The 25,950-nt window shown below is 38.8% G+C and overlaps 1 protein-coding gene across 1 annotated transcript in view; it reads left to right on the top strand.

Annotated features, from left to right (window-relative positions):
- LOC124554709 (polyamine-transporting ATPase 13A3) overlaps window positions 1-25,950 on the top strand; it is a 186,329-nt gene that overhangs the window by 121,400 nt on the left and 38,979 nt on the right. Inside the window, exons 12-13 of the mRNA XM_047128348.1 lie at window positions 9,050-9,235; window positions 13,432-13,566. Coding sequence (XP_046984304.1) covers window positions 9,050-9,235; window positions 13,432-13,566 — 321 coding nt within the window. The remainder of the gene's footprint in view (window positions 1-9,049; window positions 9,236-13,431; window positions 13,567-25,950) is intronic.

The following is a 25,950-nucleotide window of genomic DNA, read 5'->3' as shown; positions in this document are numbered from 1 at the left end:
CTGCAGCCTACAGTCTTCTGAATCTGCTTAGTGTATTCATCTCTTGGCCTCCCTCTACGATTTTTACCCTCCACGCTGCCCTCCAATACTAAATTGATGATCCCTCAATGTCTCAGAACATGTCCTACCAACCGATCCCTTCTTCTAGTCAAGTTGTGCCACAAACTTCTCTTCTCCCCAATTCTATTCAATACCTCCTCATTAGTTACGTAATCTACCCACCTTATCTTGAGCATTCTTCTGTAGCACCACATTTCGAAAGCTTCTATTCTCTTCTTGTCCAAACTAGTTATCGTCCATGTTTGACTTCCATACATGGCTACATTCCATACAAATACTTTCAGAAACGACTTCCTGACGCTTAAATCTATACTCGATGTTAACAAATTTCTCTTCTTCAGAAACGCTTTCCTTCCCATTGCCAGTCTACATTTTATATCCTCTCTACGTCGACCATCATCAGTTATTTTGCTCCCTAAATAGCAAAACTCCTTTACTACTTTAAGTGTCTCATTTCCTAATCTAATTCCCTCAGCATCACCCAACTTAATTCGACTACATTCCATTATCATCGTTTTGCTTTTGTTGATGTTCATCTTATACCCTCCTTTCAAGACACTGTCCATTCCGTTCAACTGCTCTTCCAAGTCCTTTGCTGTCTCTGACAGAATTACAATGTCATCGGCGAACCTCAAAGTTTTTATTTCTTCTCCATGGATTTTAATACCTACTCCGAACTTTTCTTTTGTTTCCTTTATTGCTTGCTCAATATACAGATTGAATAACATCGGGGAGAGGCTACAACCCTGTTTCACTCCTTTCCCAACCACTGCTTCCCTTTCATGCCCCTTGACTCTTATAACTGCCATCTGGTTTCTGTACAAATTGTAAATAGCCTTTCGCTCCCTGTATTTTACCCCTGCCACCTTCAGAATTTGAAAGAGAGTATTCCAGTTAACATTGTCAAAAGCTTTCTCTAAGTCTACAAATGCTAGAAACGTAGGTTTGCCTTTTCTTAATCTTTCTTCTAAGATAAGTCTTAAGGTTAGTATTGCCTCACGTGTTCCAATGTTTCTACGGAATCCAAACTGATCTTCCCCGAGGTCCACTTCTACCAGTTTTTCCATTCGTCTGTAAAGAATTCGCGTTATTATTTTACAGCTGTGACTTATTAAACTGATAGTTCGGTAATTTTCACATCTGTCAACACCTGCTTTCTTTGGGATTGGAATTATTATATTCTTCTTGAAGTCTGAGGGTATTTCGCCTGTCTCATACATCTTCCTCACCAGATGGTAGAGTTTTGTCATGAATGGCTCTCCCAAGGCCATCAGTAGTTCTAATGGAATGTTGTCTACTCCCGGGGCCTTGTTTCGACTCAGGTCTTTCAGTGCTCTGTCAAACTCTTCACGCAGTATCTTATCTCCCATTTCATCTTCATCTACATCCTCTTCCATTTCCATAATATTGTCCTCAAGTACATCGCCCTTGTATAAACCCTCTATATACTCCTTCCACCTTTCTCCCTTCCCTTCTTTGCTTAGAACTGAGTTGCCATCTGAGCTCTTGATATTCATACAAGTGGTTCTCTTCTCTCCAAAGGTCTCTTTAATTTTCCTGTAGGTAGTATCTATCTTACCCCTAGTGAGACAAGCCTCTACATCCTTACATTTGTCCTCTTGCCATCCCTGCTTAGCCATTTTGCACTTCCTGTCGATAACATTTTTGAGACGTTTGTATTCCTTTTTGCCTGCCTCATTTACTGCATTTTTATATTTTCTCCTTTCATCAATTAAATTCAATATTTCTTCTGTTACCCAAGGATTTCTATTAGCCCTCGTCTTTTTACCTACTTGATCGTCTGCTGCCTTCACTACTTCATCCCTCAGAGCTGCCCATTCTTCTTCTACTGTATTTCTTTCCCCCATTCCTGTCAATTGTTCCCTTATGCTCTCCCTGAAACTCTCTACAACCTCTGGTTCTTTCAGTTTATCCAGGTCCCATCTCCTTAAATTCCCACCTTTTTGCAGTTTCTTCAGTTTCAATCTGCAGTTCATAACCAATAGATTGTGGTCAGAATCCACATCTGCCCCTGGAAATGTCTTACAATTTAAAACCTGGTTCCTAAATCTCTGTCTTCCCATTATATAATCTATCTGATACCTTTTAGTATCTCCAGGATTCTTCCAGGTATACAACCTTCTTTTATGATTCTTGAACCAAGTGTTAGCTATGATTAAGTTATGCTCTATGCAAAATTCTACCAGACGGCTTCCTCTTTCATTTCTTAGCCCCAATCCATATTCACCTACTATGTTTCCTTCTCTCCCTTTTCCTACTCTTGCATTCCAGTCACCCATGACTATTAAATTTTCGTCTCCCTTCACTACCTGAATAATTTCTTTTATCTCATCATACATTTCATCAATTTCTTTGTCATCTGCAGAGCTAGTTGGCATATAAACTTGTACTACTGTAGTAGGCGTGGGCTTCATGTCTATCTTGGCCACAATAATGCATTCACTATGCTGTTTGTAGTAGCTTACCCGCACTCCTATTTTTTTTACTCATTATTAAACCTACTCCTGCATTACCCCTATTTGATTTTGTAATTATAACCCTGTTTTCACCTGTCCAAAAGTCTTGTTCCTCCTGCCACCGAACTTTACTAATTCCCACTATATCTAACTTGATCCTGTCCATTTCCCTTTTTAAATTTTCTAACCTACCTGCTCAATTAAGAGATCTGACATTCCACACTCCGATCTGTAGAACGCCAGTTTTCTTTCTCCTGATAACGACGTCCTCTTGAGTAGTCCCTGCCCGGAGATCCGAATGGGGGACTATTTTACCTCTGGAATATTTTACCCAAGAGGACGCCATCATCATTTAATCATACAGTAAAGCTGGATGCCCTCGGGAAAAATTACGGCCGTAGTTTCCCCTTGCTTTCAGCCGTTCGCAGTACCAGCACAGCAAGGCCGTTTTGGTTAATGTTACAAAGCCAGATCAGTCAATCATCCAGACTGTTGCCCCTGCAACTACTGAAAAGACTGCTGCCCCTCTTCAGGAACCACACGTTTGTCTGGCCTCTCAACAGATACCCCTCCATTGTGGTTGCACCTACGGTATGGCTATCTGTATCGTTGATACACCAACGGCAAGGTCCATTGTTCATGGGGGCGGGGGGGGGGGGGGGGCTGGAAACAGTAACAACCATTAAATACCTAAGAGTAACTATCCAGAATGATCTGAAGTGGAGTGGTCTCATGAAGTTAATTGTAGGAAAGGCAGATGCTAAAAGGTGAGAAACAGGCAGATCAGCTGTTGTGGAACATGATTTGCAGCCAGGAGACAACTAGATATGATATGATCAGGCTCAGGTACTGGCAGCCACAAGTGGTATTATGAAATATTTGTTTTGTAAATAAAAACAATGCCTTCTCTTGCTACACTGTATTTTATTCTCCCAGGTGCATTTCACCTTTTTTCTCTTTAAGGCCTCATTGGTGGGATCTAAAATGATACAGTTATGATACACTTTTCTTTTGGTATGTGCTATTCATAGATTATAAAACAGTTCACTTCTTGCTTTTTAAGTAAGTAAGTGATTACTTACAGTTCTTAACATTTTTAGTTGGTACCTGCATTTCTTCTCATCTGGCCTATTTACAAAACATAAGCACATAATGCTTATGTTTCATAAATAGAACAGTAGTGTGACCTCCAGCATGTGACCAGATGAGAGGAAATGCAGATGCCAACTAAAAACATGAAGAACTATAAGTAATCACTTATTTACATAAAAAGCAAGAAGTGAATTGTTTTATAATCCACAAATAATACATATCAAAATTAAAATGTATCATAACTGTATAGATTCCACTGATGGTGCCTTAGAGTTAGAAAAGGTGAAATGCGTCTGGGAGAATAAAATACAGTGCAGCAAGAGAAGGCACTTTTTATTTACAAAACAAATATTTCTGTGCTTGCTGTGGAGGATGGCCATGCAAACAAACTCGGTATTATGAGAGACTGTACAGAGAGGCAATAGAGAATATTAAACACCCTAATAATTTTAGCTGGAAGGAGAAGGGTGTGGAACTGGATAATATCTGGATGACAGGAGCCGACAATGACCAATTGTGCTAGGGTTTTTGAAACATGTGAATTCATGCTTCTGTGTGGGAGTGTGCTTTACTGTATTCAATAGTGAGCCAGTGTGTGTGTCAGACATTTGAAAAGCTAAAAACCCCTTGTAGGTGTCTCCTGTAGATGGGGACGAAATGTTTGGTTCCAACATGAATGTCATCTGACTTTGGCATAATAGCTTGGAATATTTCAATAAGTGTGTCATTGTTATCTGGACACATGGAGGAGAAGAGGTAGAACTTCCAACACCTCAATCAGCAGCACAGCAAAATCCAGTTTACTATGGGGACAGAAAAGATTGAGGTGCTGCCCTTCCTTGACATCGAAGTCTATCGAAAGCCTAATGGTAAACTTATCCACAGTGTAGATAGAAAAACCACCAGCATGGACAGGTACCTATATGCCTCCTTCCCTATGCAAAAAAAAAAAAAAAAAACCACCCTGTACACATTAACCAAGAGGTCCCATAGAATCAGCAATGGAGAACATCTGAAGGCAGAACTAGGAAATCTTGGGTTGATCTTTGGAGCCAGTGGTTATGGGATGAAGATGTTAGGCAAAATTATGGCAACAAATGATGAAGACAAAAGGAGAAGGAGAGAGCAATAGGAAGCACAAAACAGTGCCCTATTACCATACGTACAAGGGGTTGCCGAGCATGTGGGCAAAACTCTCTGCCGAGTAGGTATCAAGCCAATTTTCCAAAGAGCAACAAAGTAAAAGATGTCTTGTTTCAACAAAAGATGCAGTTGACATGCTACATACTGCTGGAGTCTATGAAATTGACTGCAAATGTGATCTAGTGTATGTATGCAAGGCAGGGTGACCAATTAGCCCACAGGTGTCTTAACATGAAAGATACATTTGTCTTAAGATAACACTCCAAGTCAGCGGTGGTTGAACACCAGGACAAGTGCGGCATAAAAGTAACATTTGAAGAAGCCCACATTCTAGGAAAACAGCCACGCACCTTGTGCGGAAGGTTAGAGAGGCAGTAGAAATAGCCAAGTGACCCTTTAACCTGAATAGAGAAGACAGGACAGATCTTCAGCGTCTTGGTTGCCAGAAGTAACAGTGCTGTGGGACAACAGCTCAAACAAAGGAGCTCACACAGGTAATTGGGAGATCACAGCAGCCATAGGTACACAGAATACTGGCACGCCTCAGCCGCCATGAGGCAGCAAGAAACAGCACTATGTCACAACTGCCAACCATTTCCCATTCACTTATTTGTGCCAATGGCAAGAAATAAAGCAAACGGCAATCAAGTAAGTCCATTTCTACCGATAACAAGAAATAAAGTAAACACCAATAAATGATGTCCAACAGTCCCCCCCCCCCCCTCCTCATCCTCAATACCCTATCAAGTCATTAAAATAGCTTCTTCCACTAGTATACAAGAAGTAAAATTTTTCTCATTCAGCAGTAAGCAAAACACCCTGAGTAAGGCCATTTGCAACAGTGTCCAAAATGTTGGATAATTTTAAATATTGATCATGTGATCACATGACCTAAATAATTTCACTGACAGTGATAACAGCTGTGGAAGCCTACACATACAAGTGTGAAATCACCACTCAACATCCTATTCAAGCAGAAGAATGTTAACAAAACCCCAGTGTAGTGGGGCAGCCTGTCTTTTTTTTTTTTTTTTTTTGTCTTTTTTTCTTTCCTTTCTTTAAACCCAAAATTTAGTATCAAGAGCAGTTAAACAGTAATTTTCATGACTGATTGAGTGAGGCAATGTGTGGTGCTTGTTGCCTTTCACAAGTATGTATAATCCCTTTTCGTGACCATCCTTCCCTTAGTCTAATAATAACAGTGCACACTTCCGGACACATTAGTACAACTAAAATTACAGGAGCTAGTCACACCAATGTGACCACCACCTATGTTGGACATCCATGTGCAATAACCACACACAAATGTCAGGTGGCAGCACTAGCAGTGGAGGGTATATAAAGTGTGTCCGGGATGCAGGAAACAGTGCAACTGTTGTCGTAATGTGAAAAATGGAGCCATTAATCTGACATACAAAAGGGCATGAGCATTTGCTTTTGGGCCAATGGCTGAAGCATTTCTGAAGTGGCTAAGTTTGTAATCTGTTCATATGCCGTCTTGGTTTAAGTATACTGTGCATGACAAAATGGCACTATCCAAAACAGGCACTGAAGCACCTATGGTGAATCAAGAACCATAGATGACAGGTGTAAATTACGATTGTGGAGATGTATACAGGTGAATGGACATGCAACTGTTGAGCAACTGACCACCCAGGTGAACCAAGGGGCTACCTACAGTGTCTCCACAATGACCGCTCAGCAGACATTGCTGTCTATGGGGCTCTGCAGCAGATATCTGGTTCATGCACCATGCTGACTGCTGTTCATCAGCGATGAAGACCAGAATTTGCATGCCAGAACCACAAGTGGATGTCCACTGAGTGGTGACAGGTTGCCTTTTTCAGATGAATCACATTTTGTGCTTCATCAGACAGATGGCCTTTGGTGTAGTGCAACAATCATCAGAATTGTCCAGGCTGGAAGAAGGAGTGTTATGGTCTGGAGAATGTATTCATGACATTTCCTGGGTGATCTCATCATTCTGAAGGGCATAGTGGGTCAACACAAGTTTGCATCTATCCTTGGAGGCCATGTCCACCACTGCACACAGTTTGTTTTTCCTGAGCACAACAGCATCTACCAACAGGACAGTGCAACGTGTCGCACAGCTCACAGTGTGTGTTAGTGGTTCAAAGAGCATCAGGATGAGTGTACCATACTCCCATGGCCACATTTAAACCCAGTCAAGAATCTGTGGGACCACCTCTGCGGGGCTGCATGTGCCACGGATCCACAGCTGTGAATCCCAGTGCAACTGGCCATGGCACTTGAGTTGGCATGGCTCCACATCTTTGTCAGTACCTTCTAGAACCTCACTGACCCTCTTCCTGCATGTTCGTGCTGCAAAAGGTGGTTATTCACATTAATGTGACTGGACTGTGTATGTTCTTCATTACCTAAGCCATTCAACATCTGTTTTGCAGCAAGTAATTTGATGAAGGCTAGGTCAAATAGGGGAGAGTGTTGTACATTGGTACTCATTTCAGATTTTCATCTCTAGCCAGCTCTGTAGTAGAAGTTTAATATAGTTTCTTATTCCATTTTTAAATGATTGCATTAACTTTTTATATGCTGCAGTCTTTTTCTGAAATTACAAAAATTACTCCAGTAATTAAGGTTGTTCCAAATGTAAAAACATATTCCAAGGTACAACATGGTCATGTACCTAGGAACAAATATTATATTGAAATTGACAAGTGTTGCAGTCGAGAAAATCGTGTCAGTGCTGTATTAAGTGATCTTGCTATTACATTTACACTCAATTACACACCAGTAATCAGTAAGTGAAATCAGATTAAGCAGAAGTATTATCAGACTTTAGTTACAGGTTAAAAATGCTTAAAAACTGAAGCTATTGGAAATTGAAACAAATTCCCATTTTCATGACAGGTAAAAATGTTAAAACATTAACGAAACTCAGGTAATTTGCAAATGTCCCATGTTCCATTGTAAAATACCTCCTTCTGTTTCGAGGTACAGAATGGTGCTCCTATACCTAGTTTTAAAAATATGTAGAATTTTACTTAACATAAAATTCTGTAACTAAAGAATTAATAATATATTCCAAATTGCTGTAATGTATTATACAGCACTTATACGTATGAAACTCAAAATATTTGCAAGTGCTGCACAAAACACAACTTCATGTCTAGCAACAATAAAAACTGTAGAAAATGGCAGAAACTGCTTAAGGTGATCTCTAGTGCGTATTGTTGCATATGATTCTAAAATCAATCACAAGACTGAAATACCAACCAGAAAATGTTGTGTGTTCCTAGGTACATTATGCTCTAGGTATAGCATTCTCCCCTAACCCTTGATGTGCCATTACTACAATAAGTTACAACCAACCATGACTGACGACTCAAAATTAAATCTAAAGAAAACTTTGTTTTGAACCATCAGCAGTACAGAGTACCTTCTCATGCAGTCTATGGTCACCAATTATAACTAAAATTGGAAGTATATTGTCACAATTTTTAGTGTGGCAAAGTAGCCCAGAAATAAGTCTTGCACTGAACTTACTCTTTGTTATGCACTAGTTTCGTATAATACAGACTGCATTTAACACAGTAAGAGGATGTTGCACTCATTCCTCAGTATGTAACTGATATTATTCCACTGCATTTATATGGAACTCACTCAACGTAATGGGACTGTGGTGTAACCTGACTCCAGCCAAACACTGTGAGACAATTATTTGTCACTTCTCACCAAGCAGGTTATCTAGTGTTAAGACATTGGATTCAAATTTGGAAGGATTGTGGTCCAGAGCCTTGTTTGGCTATCCAGGTTTAGGTTTTCTGTGATTACCCTAAAATCTTTCATGGAGATTGCTGGGATGGGCACAGCTGACTTCCTTTCCCATCCTTCCCCAAACTGAACTTATTATCTCATCTCTAATCACCTTATCATTGACAGGATGCTAACTCCTAATATTCCTTCTTTCTTCCTGCCCATGTCTAAAATATCACAATGTATATATGATACAATGAATTACATTAGTAAATTACATTTTGGAAGTCACATATCGGAGCAGTTTGAACACATTCTTCTTTGAAATATATTTTTGTTGATCAAGCCACAGATTGAAATGTATGGTTGTATCCAATACAGACATTTGCATGTAAGACATAAATTTGTCTCTCTTCATTATGTAATGAATTGTTATTATTACTTACAATTCCTTACTTCATGTTAAAAAATTGCAGGAAATATGGATTATTGCAGGTCCAGAGGTGTTTTGTTTCTTGATGTTTATTATTATTTTTCAGACAGGCACATTGACAGAAGATGGTCTGGATATGTGGGGTGTTGTACCAGTACAAAACAGTACATTCTTGACACCTCAGAGAGCTGTCTCATGTTTGAATAATGATGAATTTGTGTTTGGAATGGCTACATGTCACTCTCTGACAATAATTGATGGTGAACTTTCTGGTGAACCCTTAGATCTCAAGGTATGGCTTATTATAATTTAATTATGCATTACCTTATACTTGTCACACTTTGACATTATTATTAGCTGTTAAGTGACAAAAGAGATCCGACCTCTCCAGTTTTCATTCAACTATTTGATTTATATCTATAATTGTGTGTAACAGTGTTGATGTGGTAAATTGTAATAATGATGTACTGTTCATAAACCTTAGCAGCTTCAAACACTCTGTTCTAACCTATAGCTTGTGTTCATTTTCCCTTTGTGTTTACAGATCAGTCTTTTCTTTAATCTCTCAGAAAACTTCCGAAAAGTCTGTAATGAACATTAACATTAATTTATTGTAAAGGAAGCGACAGTGATACAGATAGGAATGTCACTGTAACAGTGCCACTGAAGCTGTTTTGCCTCTGTATATGGTGTTGTATTTCCAGTGGTTGTTCCATTTCTGCTATTAAAACTGTGCTATTTACATATCTTTCTGCAATCGCAGATATTAGCATTTGTAGCACACTGACTGCAAAAAGCAAGGATGCAGGCTTGAGTCCCAGTCCAGCCCACAGTTTTAGCATGTGCTCTGCTCTTGAGTTAGAGGATCCATTCTGTCTTATGTGAACAACTGAGAATTTCAACTGTACAAAATTTGAAAGCAGCTGTCAGTATTATTTTGACAGTTTAGGAACCCCTAGACTCGGAGGAACTAATAAATATGCCACAGAAACTGCCATTAGATGGTTACAAATTCAATTAATGGTTGCCTCATATGAGCTTAAAAGCTTCTTGTTCATGAATAACCACATTATTAAAGGTTTTTCAGCTACCATATTTAGTATAAAATCAGAATCTACCACCAAATTTCACACAAATTTAATAATCACACACAAAGCTCACGACTTGTAAAATGTTTGCAGACAATGGGTGTATAGCAAAAAATCAATTTTCTGTCTGTGGTAAACAACATTCACAGATTAGCCCTGTCATACATAGATTGTGCATATTTATGCAAGCTCAGTTATGCAAAACTATATGCATTAGAAATTTTCAACCTAACTACTTTCCTTTTTTCCATATCCATAAAAATTCATGAAACTATTTTTCATTTGTCCCTTTGTAACATATGAAATTGCTACCAATACATGCTAATATTACATATTATGTCTGAACAGCCATTTCATATTCTTAAGGTTAAAATGAAATTTAATGTTGCTATTATTATTTATTTCCTTATGAAAGTGGCACAGAGGACAATCTTTCTCGTACACAACCACCTCTCTTTTTGGAACTTGCCATATCATCAGGTCTATAAACCATTTCTTTCTAAAATAAATTTAATGTTTATTCTATGCTTAATAAAATTATTTTACTTCATTGAGTAATCCTTTTGTAATTAACAACAAGTGCACCAAGAAATTTTTATTTGTGTCTCATCCAGACAAAGAAATAAAATAAAAAAAGAATCATGTTTTCAAGCTCATCATTTATCTTATATTCATAGTAGAGTTGAAGCCAACTGTGCATTCAATTAAGGCAGTACACAGATGGGGGTTAGTGCCTTGGTTACACCATCACTACAAGTAAAATATCGAGTAGCTTTTACAGCCATTCCTCTTTATTTATTAAACAGTGAGTTCATCTTGCAGATTCAGCTTCATGCAGGTTGTACTATTGCTATCTGGCACAAATGTGTACTGTAACACAAATTGGTTAATATACAATTTTTTCAAAACTTCTGTAAGTCTTGTTTTTCAAATCACATGTTTTCCATTTTAGAGAAAAAAAAATCATTTTTAATATAACGTACTGTGTGTTTCTAAAAGAATGCAAGTTTTTGCCCAATGCCAATACTATTACTAATGAAATTTTGAGTGGATACTTTTTATGTAATGAGAAAGATACCATGCAACAACCCTCCCTAATTTATTTGTCCATTTCCAGCCTGTGTTGTGCTGAGGAATAGTATGAACAAAGAGCTTATTTGTTTTACTATTGAATTGAATTGAATTGAACTTACATGGGAAGGTGCCACATAGAGGTGAACATGCAAAAAGAAACGGGCACTGAGGTCAACGACCACAACATACAGCACCTGGCTTTATACTTTGTCTAAGGCCATGAGATAACATAAGCTCAGTGGAATTGTACATGTTTAAAGTCAAATGGTAAATTGTTTGATGTAAACAGAATTCATGGTATAAAAACTAGCTTGCTAGGGCCACTTCCTGTCAAAATTTCTGCTTCTGTGATGATGGAGAGAAGTAACTTTAAGCCGCTGTGAACGAAGGGTTCTGAGAAACAAGATAATGAATGATGCTCTTGATCAGAGTTACGTCATGCCTCACCTTTGGAAGGAGTTTCCAAAGAGCGAGTTAAAGCCTGATGTTCTCAGGCTGCAGGAAGTCTTGCCTCATGTGATCTTCAATTGAAGCTTTAGCTGCATACACTCAGTCATTTAGCTGTTCTGGTGTATTCAGAAAAACTCAATCATTTTCTAGGCATCTTTATTTGTAAACAAAATGCTTTTTCTAGCAAAGAATATAAATGAAACCTATTAAAAAAAGGAAATCTGTGTCATTATGTTTTTTTAAAATACAGAAATTGAAAGCAGTAACTCTATATATACTAGCCAAGTAAATTCGCTGTTAGTTTGTATTCATAAAGATAAGATTGTTGTGCTTAATTCTGTACTGACATACAGTTCAGAAAACATACCTGTCACTGAGTTTAAAAAAACTGGAAGCACCATCTATTGGTTCTTCGCTGTATTATTTTGTGATGGTTAAACATCTGAATTACTAAGCTGAGCAGATGATTTTAGATAATACTTTAAATTAAGATATCTTCTTATTTCCTGTTCCAATTATGATTAAATAAAACCTATATCTTGCCGCCAATCTGTGCTAAAGTTACTTGTGAAAATCCCATGAAAATTCGGTGTAGTAGTTTTGGAGATTGGTTTTATTAGAGAGGAGGGAGGGAGAGAGAGAGAGAGAGAGAGAGAGAGAGAGAGAGAGAGAGAGAGAGAGAGAGGAGATTGGTTTTATTAGAGAGGAGAGAGGAAGGGAGAGAGAGAGAGAGAGAGAGAGAGAGAGAGAGAGAGAGAGAGAGAGAGAGAGAGAGGGCAGGGGGGGGGGGGGAGGAAGGGAGGGGAGAGAGAGAGAGAGAGAGAGAGAGAGAGTTTATAATGTAGCTTATGTTCATCCAAAGATTATTAGAGTATTGTGTAAAAATTTTAAGTAAATAGGTCAAGGAAATTTGAGATTTTTGCTAATATATCTTTATATTCCATATATATTAGAAAAATATGTAGCCTGTGTCTGTCTGAATGTTTATTAGAGTATCATGTAAAAATGTGAAGCAGATTGGTTAAGTACTTTTCAAGGTTCTTGGTAATAATGTTTAACAATGACTTGTCTTCATAAAGGATTATAGATTTCTCCTTCAAGTGTTATATGAATGTTACCATTGTTTTCAAATGGTGGTGGATTGTTGCTAACAAACTTATATGTTGGGATATTATTTAGTAGCAGAGGTTTAAAAGCTTAGAAAAACAGAGCTTCATGCTCAAGTCAGAGTAGGATAAAACTGACTGGCAATTGTATACAATACAAAATTAAATACCAATGGAAATGATGGTTGGAAGATAATAAGCGGGTTCTCTCTCTGCTTACAACATGATTCTTCAAATTTCTATCTTTGTTACTAGTGTTTATTTTGTGAGGAGTACCATCATTTTTTATCTCACACTTAGTTTCAGTAAAGATTTCATTCTTGGAAAAAATATTAAAGATCGATATAAATGTATTGTGGTAAAGTGCCAGACTGTGGATCCAAGGTCATGTGTGTGCTCCCCAGTCAGTCCAAAAATTTCATCTGTCATTCTCCACTTCTTTCACCGCTGGTAGTGTTTGTTAATGTGAAAAATGCCAAGGTGCACCATGGCTTGTAATTCACATTAAACTTTAGGTCTCCCAATTACTGGCTGAGTAAGTCAGTTCGAGCTTCAAAGGTCCTAGGAAGGAAATGGCATACCACCTGTAATAGGCCCATGCCTAGTAAAACACAGTGATGTTAAAACTCTTGGGTTGATGACAGATTAACTTTTTATGGATTTATTATTTTCATTATTGGAATGAAAATACTGCTTTACCCTTACTGATAATATTCTAATCTAACTTTAATTGAAGACTGTTGAATATATTGCACTTTTATCATTTCCAGATGTTTGAGTCAACAGGATGGCAGCTGGAAGAGCATGACATTGAAGACACTTCAAAGTTTGATATGTTATTTCCAACAGTAGTTAAGCCACCCAAAGGAAGATACACCTCTGCTGGGAAGGACTCTGACATAGATGTGAGTTTTGTTTGGTTAAGTTTTCTTTCTTGTTTCTTTCTATGAGAATATTTGCTCTCAAAGTGGCTATTAATTTTAGTGTGTCATCAGACAGTCTGTTAGTCACCCCTTAAGCTGTAAACCCTCTTTGTTACATGCAACTGATCTGTTCATAAGTGCAAATTGATACCTTCTGCAAGGTCATAGTTACAGATTAGCCAATTTAGGTACAGAAGCTGGCATTTCTAATTATATGAACATCACTTTTCATAAGCATCTGTTTTACAAACAATTTTACATGCAGGGCATCTGCAGCAGCTGAAGGTCATGATGAATGAAAACCCTGCTGACAGCTGGTATAACTTGGTTTTAATTGAGCACACTACTGGTTTCATGGCTTACAGCCACAAATTCAGGTGAAATGTACATATTTAAGAAATGAAATAGTATTATAAACTGTATTGCAGATTTGTGCTACTATATAAACATTATATGCAGACTTAACTCGCAAAATTACATTAATCCATAACACGGACATAGAGAAACTATTTCCTACAACAAATGTAATTCAGTGGGTATTTACTGTAACTAATGCAATGATTGCCCAAAAAAATACATAGAACAAACCGGTAGGTGCTTCAGTTAAAGGGTTCCAGGAACATCTTAATTTAACAAATTCCAAATCTGCATTAACCTCACATGCACGGGAAGTGGGGCATAGTCTTGCTGAAAATTTTATAATCCTTCATAGAAAAGAATAGGGCCAGGATTTGAGTATACTGGAGATAGTGGAAATACAAAAAAGATAGTATACAGCACATGTTGAATGGTCTGTTGGGTTTAAAGCATCATAACATTTTGACAAAGTTTCATTGCTACTTTGGTTAATTATTTCGTAAGGGAGTGACCCAGCACTCTTAGTCATGTGTACATTGTGACACAGCTTCTGTGTGATTGTATTGTATTGTATTGTCCGTCCTCTGCTGGAATATTGCTGTGCGGCATGGGATCCTTACCAGGTAGGATTGACGGAGAACATCAAAAAAGTGCAAAGAAGGGTAGCTCGTTTTGTGTTATCGCACAATAGGGGTAAGAGTGTCACTGATATGATGCATGAGTTAGGGTGGCAGTCACTGAAACAAAGGCAGTTTTCTTTGTGGTCAGATCTATTTATCAAATTTCAATCACTTTCTCTTCCAAATTCGAAAATATTTATCATAATAAAATAAGAGAAATCAGAGCTCAAATGGAAAGACTTAGGTTTTCCTTTTTCCCATGCACCATTCAAGAGTGGAATGGTAGAGAAGTAGTATGAAAATGGTTCGATGAACCCTCTGCCAGGCACTTAAGTGTGAATTGCAGAGTAACCATGTAGATGTAGATGAACTGGGGGCCTAGAAACGATGGAGAGGCTCCGTCCCTACCGCAGCCGCAGTGGTCCACAGACTGGCCGGCTCACCAGACCTCGACACAAGTCTGCCGGGCGGATTAGTGCTGGGGATCAGGTGCCCCTAACCAGGCAGGCTTCTATGTGATAGTTACTGTTTACCCGACAGTCAGTGTTTCCTGGTGGCCGGCAAAGTCAGGGCCTGCTCTTGTAAGCTGTGCCTTCTGTGTCTGGTTTGACATGGTAAGAAAGCAACATGGCTACTTTATTCTACTTTCTTCCCACGGTCTTGCACTATTTGCACTGTTAACTACATTATGAGCGATTATCTTTGGAATCAGTTTTAGCCTTCAGCACTGTTTCTCTTTCTTATAGACACTTACATATGCAATGAAAAGCTGTTATATGGGTTCAAGCTACCTGGCAACATTAATATAGGATATTACGGGGATTGGCTTCCAAAGTAGTCTTCATTCATCTAGACTTCTCAAATATTGAAAGTGTTCTGAGAATGCTAATACCTTTGACTAAGGATATTGCAGTCACCAATTATGGATTTATGTAATTTGGTGAGCATAAGTCTGCAAATAATCTTTATATAATAATGCAAAATAGCAATACATTTTATGATGATACTTCCATTCTTAACCCTTGAATGGGTGCACCTGTATATAAAGTGTACCAAACATAAACAACATTATCTTGTACTGTTCCATTGTTATTTTGCAGTTTTGAGACCATACTTATTCCTTCATTATTGCTTCATCTAACACAGTGATAAACTGTCTTGTCGTACATCAAAGTGAGCAGCAGTAAAATAAAATAAACAGAGAGCTAGGTGAGAAAAAAATTTACGGTCAGTGCAAGTAAATGCCCCAGATTCTGAGCTAGTAGTACAATCTTACAATGAGGCAGTTGTCTGTGAGATAATTTGTAATTGAATAAGCGTTTTGCCTTGATCTGATGTGGCTGCGCCGTATAATGCTTTGAGTGGATCGTTACTGTGGGGTAGCACTTTTGTGTGGCAACAGTGTGACATAATGAAAGTTTATTTTATTATTGTTTAATTAATCTAAAATTAAACTGTGGTTTTACCCATAATGTTTACCTTAGTAACATAAAAACAACTACTCCTTACATTGTACAAAGTTGTTGTTACGAAAATGGGTGCGACCACTCGAGGGTTTAATATGTATGTTGCACCTGAAGATGTGGCTGTAAGCCATGAAACCAGTAGTGTGGTCAACAAAAATCAAGTTTTATCAGCTGGCAGCAATGTTTTCATTTCTCATTCATTAATGTTGTTACAGTTCATGCTAAGATTCTGGCTGAAAGTTTCTCTTGGTGTACAATTTTGGGTGTTACTCTAATACTTTCTATTAGTGATATTGTCTTTGATGCATTGTATGCTATCAAAAGTAATTATTTGTTGTATTTATGTGAATATATACTGTCTACAGTCAGACAAAGAAACTGTGGGAAACAGTGTCCACCTTACTCCTTATACATGCATAAATGTTCATCCCTGTGCTTGATTTTTATTGATTTTTTTCTCATTACTTCCAATCCCAAATTACAGCTAGGTATAAATACATACTATTTGTTTTCTGTGATATAATCTTCTAACACTTTTGGGGATTGTTTCTGCTTCTTTCCCCAGTTTACCTCAAGTTTTCACTATTCCTCTCCCTTACTTCCATATTTACTCTGCAGATATTTAAAAATATAACTTTCAAACAAAGAAAGAAAGAAGAAGAAAATATCTACCATTATGCAGCAATTCTGTGGTGGAGCTCTCTTTCTTTTTCACTGCTATTTTAGTCTTTATTATATATATTTATATTTCATTTAATCACAAATTTTGCCACACTTCTTTGACATGTGACTGGTTACTTCTGAACTTCATATGCCTACTCCAAAAATAATTATGGCACTGAGAAAGACCATTATATTTACAGCTTCTTCTTTCCCTTTTTTCTTGACATTTCTCAGCAGCTCATGCATTACGATAATAGAAATAGTGGAGAGAGTGGACTGCCTTTCTTTAAAAATTTATTTTCTTCAACAAACATGTACTTTCTTTTGCTACTCTAACACAGATTACACTACCAGTTACATTTTCATCCACCTGCAAATTATACCACACATCATTTATTTATCATAAGACCATCTAATATGCACTTGAAGGTTTTTGTGGCATGGCAATGCAATAAAATCTTCTCACATTTTTTGCTGCGTCAATTTGCAGTGAGTCCGCAATGGAGGATATGTACTTTCTTTCATATTCTGATGAAATGTCAGTGTCTCACAGTCCGTCCCCCTATATAGTCATTGACCATAGCTGACATTTAAATCCTGGCACTGACCACTCTACAACAATTTAAGCACCATGTAGTCCCATGCTTGTATGTCTGGCAGCTCAGGCTCACTGTCCATTGCTCTCCCACAAAATGCAGTCTGTCACTCTGGTCTTATTGCTTCCAGAACAGGTTGCCAAGATGCACTGAGGGTAAAACCCCTTTCACTATCCTCTACGAAACTGACTTTATGGGGAAGATGGTAGCAGTTCTAAATTATCCAGTCTACAAGAAAATTGGTTGGGATGTAGCATCTATAATCACAAGGAATATGACTACAATCCTGGACTCCTCTGGGCTAGTGAAAAAGATTATGAAACATTTAAACAAACCGGCAGCAGTGCCCCTACGTCTGTGATGTTAGGAACTACTATGAGCAAGTTGATGGGGTTCGAATTGACTCACTTGCAGTGGCAAAATTCTGCATGAAGAAATCTGGAGAGATTACAAGGCCACACCCATTCATGGTGTGGCAACAAGGAAGGGAGTCACTAGATAAATTTGTCAACCCCCAAATGAAATTAATATAAATGATGAATTCAACATGGAGGTTTGAGATCAACAAGCTCCTGTTTCTGGATGTCTATGTGCAGAATCCTGATGGTGATTTGCACAAAATTGTAACTACTAGTGACAACCTGCCATTAACAGTGAGCTTCATGCCTGATGACACTGATGCAAAGGTGAGAACTACATGTGGTGAGGAGAATGTACTGATGAAACTGGAATGTCTAGAATAGACTTTAGCTTCTAATAGCTGTAGGAAGGAAGGTATTCAGAAGGTGCTGTATGTAAAGAGATGTACAAACAAGAACAGAGAAAGAAACTAGAGAATTGCCCACCTAGCGGGAAGGTGTGCCAGCACCCAGCATGAAACCGTCCAGCAGATTTGTGTCAAGATCCAGTGTGTTGGCCAGCCTGTGGGTGGTTTTTAAGGCAGTTTTCCATCTGCCTCAGCAACTGTGGGCTGGTTCCCGTTATTCCACCTCAGTTACACTGTGTCGCCAATTGATGCGCAAATACTGTCTCCATGTACCTGGTATGAGACATTCCTTGGGGGGGGGGGGGGGGAGGGGGGGGGAGGTGTCCACTGGGGGCCAAACTGCACAATAACCCTGGGTTATGTGTGGGGCGGTGGTGAGGTGGGTGGACTGCTGTGGCCTGTTGTGGGCTTGTGAACCACAGAGGGCTATGGCGGGACAAAGCTTCTTCGTTGTTTCTAGGCCCTCGGTTCAATACACAATTGCCTACCTACCATATGCTGATGCAGCCTCTGCAAAAATCTGCAAAGCTCTAAACAACAAAGGAATTGAGTCCATTTTCCAGCCAAGTGCAAACACAAAAAATGAAAAAATTGCAGCATGAAAGATACCATTGTGCTTCATATATCTGGGGCTTGTTTCATTCATTGTGAATGTAGGAAATTTTACAATAGACAAGCATTTTGTAACTCTGTGTATGTTGCATTGATCATATAAATGCTGTAAGGCTCCACCAGGATGGTAAAGTGACATGGACTGAGTGCAGCTTCATGGAGTAGCACAAGTTCATTTTCGAGAATACGTCTGATATCTGTCCAGTGAGTGGTTTCCTCCTTAAGGAGGTAGTCACCAAATCTGATGTGTTAGGGGCTTTGCCCTCAATGCATCTTGGAAACCTCCATTGGAAGCAATAAAGTGGAAGGGACATCTGCATTTCATGGGATGGTGAAAACAGTGAGGCCCGAGCTTCTGACATCATAAACACTGGGACTGGTGGTGGTTAACTTGATGAGGTGCAACCATTGCAGGCATTTAAATGTCAAAAGTTGCCAGCTATTATATAAGGAGATGGTCTGCGAGACACCAGCACTCAGCCAGAAGATGGAAGGAGAATATATGTCATCTGAAACATCAAAGACTCACTGTAAATTGACATGACAAGAAACCCAAGAAAATTTTGCTACAAGACCATTAAAATTTGAGAATACATTCAATGTGTTTCCCTTGCAAGTCTGTGGCTTCCTCCCCCCTCCCCCCCCCCCCCCCCCCCCTCTCTCTCTCTCTCTCTCTCTCTCTCTCTCTCTCTCTCTCTCATGTTTACAGAAACTGTTTCTAAATCTGAAAAAGAGTGCAGTAACTGTATGTCTGATGCACTGATGCAAGTGTAACTTGTTATTACATTTAAAGAAATTAGACAGAAGTACACTGGTCAGTGTAATACAGGTTTGTTTGCCTGATTGGCCAGGCATGGGTGATGTGAAACATGAACTAAAGAAACTAAAAATAGTTATAGTTTTTAGAGTCATCTTTCAGTTTGTTTCAACAGCAAATTGGATCTCATTCCTTGGGTAGCCTACCATTATTCAGGAAAATGGTTTGATGACTGTCTGAACTACAATTTCATGGTATTCTGTTGGTTTTAAACCATAAATTTTTGTGTTGTGCGATTTATTTGTTGCCAGACAAACACCCTCATATCACTTATTAAACTAAGTGTTACACTACATTATATATGACACAAAATTGATCTTGAAACAGTAAATAAGATGTGGGCATTCATTCCACTATGAATCATAGTGGTGTGGGTGGCTATAATGATCCAGTACAGTATTAATCTTATTTGACTGTTATAATATGAAGTGACTCTTACAATTAGCTACCGGTCATGATTTGTTAAATGTTTTTATGTGCTTTGTCATAAAGCCAACCCATCTAATGCTGTTGTGATTACACAATGTGTGTATCAGTCCTCAAATTAAAGTGAAGAGACACGTATTAAAAAAAAATCTGATCATATGGCAAGTTCTGTTAATGGCTGTTGGACTCACAGCAGTACTAAAAGAAATATTTTCCTGCAGGACAAGACAGACTACAATAGTGACACATTTCTGAACAATGCTGATAGTACACCAATGTGGATAACACTTAGACACGTGAAGCTGAAATGAAATGCTAGTATTCCCCCTTTTTTTAACCTTGACTGCCAAATCATGTCAGCATAAACATACATACGTTCTTATTATTCATTCATGCAGACCATATGCGTTTGTCACAGAAACACATTTGATAAATATTTGTTAATTATTATTTCACTGTAGTACAATTAGGAAAGCTTTTGATTTAATATGCAAGGCATTTGCCTTCAGTAAAGCATTAGCTGGTACTTCTTTAAGCATAATTAAGGACAGGCTGGAATTATTTCATTTTACTACAGTGGAGACTCAATTATCTGGACCTCAATAATACGGATTCATACATATCTTGCTTGTCAACCGTGAGCAAATATCTTTGTAGTTTAGACTGAGCATGCATGGACATGTTGCACTGGCTCAACCTACCCACACCCCATGCAATCTCTGCCCTGTGCATTTCATTATGTTTGAGTTTAACAGTTACTAATCACTGCGCCATATCATATCTGTGCTTAAAAATGTCATGGCGCAGAAGCATGGTTTTACTGCTTAAAGATAAAATAAACATTATTGATTCATTAAAACAAGGAGAAATTAGTCATAAGTTAGCCGATAAGTATAGTGTAGATAGTTATATGATAAGCGATATTAAGAAGAATACCAATTCAGTTTTGAATTACACATCAAAAAGTAAGGAAGAAACCAAAAAATGAACATTGGAAAGGAGCTTTGTATTGTTGGCTTTTAAAATGGTTCAAATGGCTCTGAGCACTATGGGACTTAACAGCTATGGTCATCAGTCCCCTAGAACTTAGAACTACTTAAACCTAACTAACCTAAGGACATCACACACATCCATGCCCGAGGCAGGATTCGAACCTGCGACCGTAGCAGTCGCACGGTTCCGGACTGCGCGCCTAGAACCGCGAGACCACCGCAGCCAGCTGTTGGCTTTTATAAAAATGATCAACTGATCAGCTGATAGCTGCTCCCTTGCTCTGTGAAGAGGCATTACAGTTAAATAAAAGAAAATGTGGTGATGAATCATTCGTGGCAAGTAACAAATGGTTGTTCAGATTTAAATCTCATCATGGAATTTGCAAATTGGAAGAACAAGTGAAAAAATGTCAGCTGATGTAGATGCAGCAAATTCTTTTACAGATTGTTTTAAAGAAGAATTGGACAGAAATGACTGTGACTTGTACTTTGTTCACAATGCTGATGAATCCAGATTAAATTGAAAATCATTACCATCAAAACCATTAGCTTCTTGGCAAGAGTGTACAGCTCCAGAACATAAAACTAGTAAAGAGTGAGCAACAATATTAGTTTGCACAAATGCTACCAGGACTATAGAATGCATTTGCCTCTCATTGGATAATCCAAAACCTCCAGGTTCTTAAAAAAATCAGGTTTCTCTTAATTTATAAAAACCAAAAAAGTTCATGAATGGACACTGAGATATTCATTAACTGGTATAACATACATTTATCCGTGAAGTAAAAAAATATTAAAACAAAATTGATAAACAAGGAAAAGTCACACTTTTAATGGTTAATGCACCAGCCCATCCTTCATCTGAACTGTTAGAGACAGAAAATGGAGTGTTTACAGTAAAATTTTTGCCTTCTAATGTGACATTCTTGGTACAACAAATGGATCAAAGTGTTACTGAAACGCTAAAATGACTTTATAGAATACTAATTTTATGTAGATTATTATTTGTTGATGAAGATAACGTAGAAATGGTTTTCTCATTTTTCAAGCAAATGAATTTATAGTTGTGTCGTTACGTGGTTGTAGATGCTTGGGATTTGATTGAAAGAAAGACTCTCAAAAAACCTTGAAACAGAATACTAAAATTGGAGCCTGAAAATTCAACACCAGTGTGGATGATTCTGTTTTTGATGATAAAAATGAGATAATGACAAATGTACACATATGCCATGAATGTGATGCCATCCATATGGAGTTGGCTCACTTGTGACAGTAATTATCAAGATTTTCATATCACACCAGATGATGAAACTGTTGAAAACATATTGCAGGCAAGCAAACAGCAGGAAATGCAAGGTGAAACAGAAGAAAATGTTGATGCAGAAAAGGATGCAGGACCATTTCATGCAGAAACATTTCAAGCCCAGCAAACAGCTTTAAAATAGTTTGAAAAATAAACGGAGCATGATACTGTGAATTTATTACAAGTAAAATGAATTCTTGATATATCAGCAATGAAGAGAAAAAATTGTTTACATCAAATCACAATTATCAAATATTTTAAACAAAATTAAACTACAGTGACTGTCCCATGTGACTTTCGTCAGGTCTTTCATGATTGAAGTTGCAATATTTTAGTAATTTTGAGAAAATATGTACATAAATACAAAACATGTCTCTAATCTCTTAATAAACATTGATTTTTGTTGATTTTAATAAGTTTAATTTGTTTTTGTTGTTTTGAAGAAACACCTAACACTATGTATTAACCTTAGGAAGATAACCGTATGACAACGTAGCTAAAAGAGAACTGTACGTGTACGTTATCTTTTTAGAATTATAATACAAAAATTGCTTTTCTTTATAAACACATCAAAAAAGTTTTGCATCACCCCGGTTCCCAGAACTCCTGAAGATAGACGTTGACTGTGGATATTGCATCACAGACATAGTGCCTTTAACTGTTCAGAGATGTCACTAAACTCTCCCAAAGATGTAAACAAACATGCATGAGCAGCACCTATTGGATGGAGAGGGTCCAACAGCCGACCAGGTCCAGTCATTCCACCAGGAAGGAGGTTCATGGCTCATGTTGTCTGTAGTTCATCCATTCCTAGATGGTCAATACCACGGTTCGATCATGTCCACATTGTTATATTGTGCCAGGGAGGGCTCTCAACGAGGGAAGTGTCCAGGCATCTCGGAGGGAACCAAAACGATGTTGTCCAGACGTGGAGGACATACAAAGAGACAGGAATTGTCAATGACATGCCTCGCTTAGGCTGCCCAAGGACCACTACTGTAGTCGATGACTGCTATCTACAGGTTATGGCTCGGAGGAACCCTGACTGCAATGCCACCAAGTTGAATAATGCTTTTTGTGCAGCCACAGGACATCGTGTTATGGCTCAAAATGGAAAAGTAGGCTGCATGATGTGCAACATCACTTCCGACGTCCATGGCAATGTCCATCTTTGCAACCACGACACCAGGCAATGCGGTACAGATCGGCCCAACAACATGCCAAATGGACCACTCAGGATTGACTTCACGTTCTCTTCACCGATGAGTGTCACATATGCCTTCAACCAGACAATTGTCGGAGATGTGTTTGGAGGCAACCTGGTCAGGCTGAATGCCTTAGACACACTGTCCAGCAAGTGCAGCAAGGCGGAGGCTTCCTGATGTTTTTGGGTGGCATTATGTGGAGCCGACATAAGCCGCTGGTGGTCATGGAGGGCACTGTAATGGTTGTACGATACGTGAATGCCATCCTCTGACCAATAGTGCAACCATATTAGCAGCATATTGGCAAGGCATTCGTCTTCATGGATGACAATCTACATCTACATCTATACTCCGCGAGCCACCTTACGGTGTGTGGCGGAGGGTACTTATTGTACCACTATCTGATCCCCCCTTCCCTGTTCCATTCACGAATTGTGCGTGGGAAGAACGACTGCTTGTAAGTCTCCGTATTTGCTCTAATTTCTCGGATCTTTTCGTTGTGATCATTATGCGAGATATATGTGGGCGGTAGTAATATGTTGCCCATCTCTTCCCGGAATGTGCTCTCTCGTAATTTCGATAATAAACCTCTCCGTATTGCGTAACGCCTTTCTTGAAGTGTCCGCCACTGGAGCTTGTTCAGCATCTCCGTAACGCTCTCGCGCTGACTAAATGTCCCCATGACGAATCGCGCTGCTTTTCGCTGGATCATGTCTATCTCTTCTATTAATCCAACCTGGTAAGGGTCCCATACTGATGAGCAATACTCAAGAATCGGACGAACAAGCGTTTTGTAAGCTACTTCTTTCGTCGATGAGTCACATTTTCTTAGAATTCTTCCTATGAATCTCAACCTGGCGCCTGCTTTTCCCACTATTTGTTTTATGTGATCATTCCACTTCAGATCGCTCCGGATAGTAACTCCTAAGTATTTTACGGTCGTTACCACTTCCAATGATTTACCACCTATGGCATAATTGTACTGGAATGGATTTCTGCCCCTATGTATGCGCATTATATTACATTTATCTACGTTTAGGGAAAGCTGCCAGCTGTCGCACCATGCATTAATCCTCTGCAGGTCCTCCTGGAGTACGTACGAGTCTTCTGATGTTGCTACTTTCTTGTAGACAACCGTGTCATCTGCAAATAGCCTCACGGAGCTACCGATGTTGTCAACTAAGTCATTTATGTATATTGTAAACAATAAAGGTCCTATCACGCTTCCCTGCGGTACTCCCGAAATTACCTCTACATCTGCAGATTTTGAACCGTTATGAATGACATGTTGTGTTCTTTCTTCTAGGAAATCCTGAATCCAATCACAAACCTGGTCCGATATTCCGTAAGCTCGTATTTTTTTCACTAAACGTAAGTGCGGAACCTTATCAAATGCCTTCCTGAAGTCCAGGAATACGGCATCAATCTGCCCGCCAGTGTCTACGGCACTGTGAATTTCTTGGGCAAATAGGGCGAGCTGAGTTTCACATGATCTCTGTTTGCGGAATCCATGTTGGTTATGATGAAGGAGATTTGTATTATCTAAGAACGTCATAATACGAGAACACAAAACATGTTCCATTATTCTACAACAGATTGACGTAAGCGAAATAGGCCTATAATTATTCGCATCTGATTTATGACCCTTCTTGAAAATGGGAACGACCTGCGCTTTCTTCCAGTCGCTAGGTACTTTACGTTCTTCCAGCGATCTACGATAAATTGCTGATAGATAGGGGGCAAGTTCTTTAGCATAATCACTGTAGAATCTTAAGGGTATCTCGTCTGGTCCGGATGCTTTTCCGCTACTAAGTGATAGCAGTTGTTTTTCAATTCCGATATCGTTTATTTCAATATTTTCCATTTTGGCGTCCGTGCGACGGCTGAAGTCAGGGACCGTGTTACGATTTTCCGCAGTGAAACAGTTTCGGAACACTGAATTCAGTATTTCTGCCTTTCTTCGGTCGTCCTCTGTTTCGGTGCCATCGTGGTCAACGAGTGACTGAATAGGGGATTTAGATCCGCTTACCGATTTTACATATGACCAAAACTTTTTAGGGTTCTTGTTTGGATTGTTTGCCAATGTTTTATGTTCGAATTCGTTGAATGCTTTTCTCATTGCTCTCTTTACGCTCTTTTTCGCTTCGTTCAGCTTTTCCTTATCAGCTATGATTCGACTACTCTTAAACCTATGATGAAGCTTTCTTTGTTTCCGTAGTACCTTTTGTACATGATTGTTATACCACGGTGGATCTTTCCCCTCTCTTTGGACCTTAGTCGGTACGAACTTATCTAAGGCGTACTGGACGATGTTCCTGAATTTTTTCCATTCACGCCCCCATTGTGCACATCTTGTGAATGACTTTCTTCAGGATAACAACATCGCTCAACTAGAATGGCAGCATGTTCTCCAGACATGAACCCTATTAAACATGCCTGGGATAGACTGAAAAGGGCTGTTTATGGACGATGTGACTCGCTAAACACTCTGAGGGATCTACGTCCAAATGCCATTGAGGAGTGGAACATTCTGGACCAACAGT

Source organism: Schistocerca americana, chromosome X (genome assembly GCF_021461395.2).
Source record: "Schistocerca americana isolate TAMUIC-IGC-003095 chromosome X, iqSchAmer2.1, whole genome shotgun sequence".
Lineage (NCBI taxonomy): Eukaryota > Metazoa > Arthropoda > Insecta > Orthoptera > Acrididae > Schistocerca > Schistocerca americana.
The sequence above is the reverse complement of the archived record's forward strand: the minus strand, read 5'-3'. Positions and strand labels throughout refer to the sequence as shown.